General features: G+C 40.6%; 1 protein-coding gene across 1 annotated transcript in view; it reads left to right on the top strand.

Annotated features, from left to right (window-relative positions):
* The first annotated feature begins 35 nt into the window (after positions 1–35).
* Fam149b1 (family with sequence similarity 149 member B1) overlaps positions 36–2,099 on the top strand; it is a 54,079-nt gene continuing 52,015 nt past the window's right edge. Inside the window, 1 exon segment of the mRNA XM_005343025.5 lies at positions 36–301. Coding sequence (XP_005343082.3) covers positions 255–301 — 47 coding nt within the window. The 5' untranslated portion in view covers positions 36–254.

The following is a 2,099-nucleotide window of genomic DNA, read 5'->3' as shown; positions in this document are numbered from 1 at the left end:
CGCTTCGGCCGAGGCATTTGGCAGGTGCCCGCGTATTCGTCACTTCCGCCCCCGCTAGGAAGCTGGGAGGACGGAGGACAGGAGAGGTGGGAACCCTGGGACGGTAGTGATCCCGAGTCTAGGCGACGGGGCGAGACGGAGCCGGTAGGTGGTGGGAGGGGGCCCAGCCGGAGTCGGCTGGAGTGCCAGGCCCGGAGGCCCCCACCCTTGCGTACCTGCCCGGGCCGCGGCTGAGGAGGAGGCAGAGGAGGAGGATGATCTCCAGATACACTCGGAAGGCGGTGCCGCAGAACTTGGAGCTGTGAGTGGACTGCTAATCCATCCCAGCCCGCGAGGCTGAGGCGGGTCGTGGGCTCCCTGGGGACCCTCCATAACTAGTCTTTCTCGCCTTTTTTCCCCTGGGATTGGGAAAAATAAATATTGCCTGGAATTCTCTCTTCCCAGCCTTGGTGGACACTTGTCCCTTCGCCTGCAACTGAGGGCGTGTCTCGCGACCTGTAGCCTAAGACTTGATCTCTTGAGCAGTACTAACTGATTATAGGAACTGGGTCTCCTAAGGCGTTTGTAGTTTCTACAGTGCTTCAGGCCCCACTACCAATGGTAATTGACAACTGGAGAAGTTATTAATAATCGAATGTTTCAATAAAGTTGAACACCTCAAGTGCCAGACACCAATGCAAATCTGTTTACATGCATTATCTGAATCTTTCCAACATGGATATCAGATTGAGTATTTTATTTTGGACATTCTACAGATAAAGGTCCCACATTTCAAGTAACATGCTAAAGGTTACACACAGGGGAGGTAGTGGAGCTCAGAGGTACAAACCCTGTGCAATCTGACTCTGAACCCGGTGGTCATAATCATTATATATACTGCTTCCCCACCTCTTAAGCATCAGAACTTAAAAGAATCAATTTTTCGTTTTAGACTAAAAAGCAAGTATTTCTAACCTAAAGACCCACTTCTTGTCCTTACATAATGTTGTAATTTAGCAAGTAATGCTAATGTCTTCCCATTACTAAGTCAAAGTCCTTTGCTTTTTGACCCTTATAACAACTCTGTAGGAAGGGTTTGATTATCTTCAGTTTTTCAGGTGATGAAATTATATGAAAAAGTTTACTCATTTTAAAGTTTTATAGCCAATAGAATCAGGATTTAGGCCTGGGCTTTAAAAAATTTTCCCCTTTCACTGAACTCTGTTATTTTAGCAGCCATACATCATTTACTAAATATTAATTACACATGGCAAAAACAAGCATATTTTAAGTATGCTGAGTTTCTAGCTGGACTCTTTTCTACCTATGTAATTTTTTGGCAAATTACAAAATCTCTCTGCCTTCATTATCTAAAAGCATGTCTACAATGATGGCATAGGGCTTCTTATGAAATAAATGTGTCCTCAGTAAATGGCAATTTCCTTTTACATATCCACCTTTACTTGGTACAATAGACATACAAAGAAAATAAGTCTAAAATCTCTCTTTGCGTTTCAAAAGCTTATTATCTGTTAAGGAATAGGATATCTGCCCAGTAGCCATTCAGATAATAAGGAACTGGAATGAAGAACAGTCGTTTCACAGTAAAGTGAACAGCATTTAGCTTAAAAATCTACTTTTATAGTTAATTCCAACATACAGAAAAGTTAAAACAAATCTTGTGTGGGAAAAAAACATGAATGAGCAGTTAAGTATTGAATGGATTGAAGTTATTGACCCAGTGTAGTTACATTACTTGTTCTTGGTTGGTAATTTGATAATCCCAAAAGATGATTCTCCATCTGGAATCACAGTGAAGTGAGTAATGAAGATAAAATGTGCATAAAAGACAGTGCAATAAAAGGGCTTTTTAATCAAGATGCTATATACTGTCCTTTGAAGCAGGAACTTTAACTTTCTTCCTAACAATTATAAATTATAGATGTTGAAAAGAGTTTGGGATAAAGAGATTTTCAACACACAGCAAAAATTTTTTTAAATGAAAAATTTCAAACATAAATATATTGAGAATTATATAATGAGCCACCCATTACTCCATACTCAATGGTTGTCAACCTATTAATGTATTTGCTTCATCTATCTTTATCTCTTTGTAGCTT

Source organism: Ictidomys tridecemlineatus, chromosome 1 (genome assembly GCF_052094955.1).
Source record: "Ictidomys tridecemlineatus isolate mIctTri1 chromosome 1, mIctTri1.hap1, whole genome shotgun sequence".
In the NCBI taxonomy this organism is placed as follows: Eukaryota; Metazoa; Chordata; class Mammalia; order Rodentia; family Sciuridae; genus Ictidomys; species Ictidomys tridecemlineatus.
The sequence above is the reverse complement of the archived record's forward strand: the minus strand, read 5'-3'. Positions and strand labels throughout refer to the sequence as shown.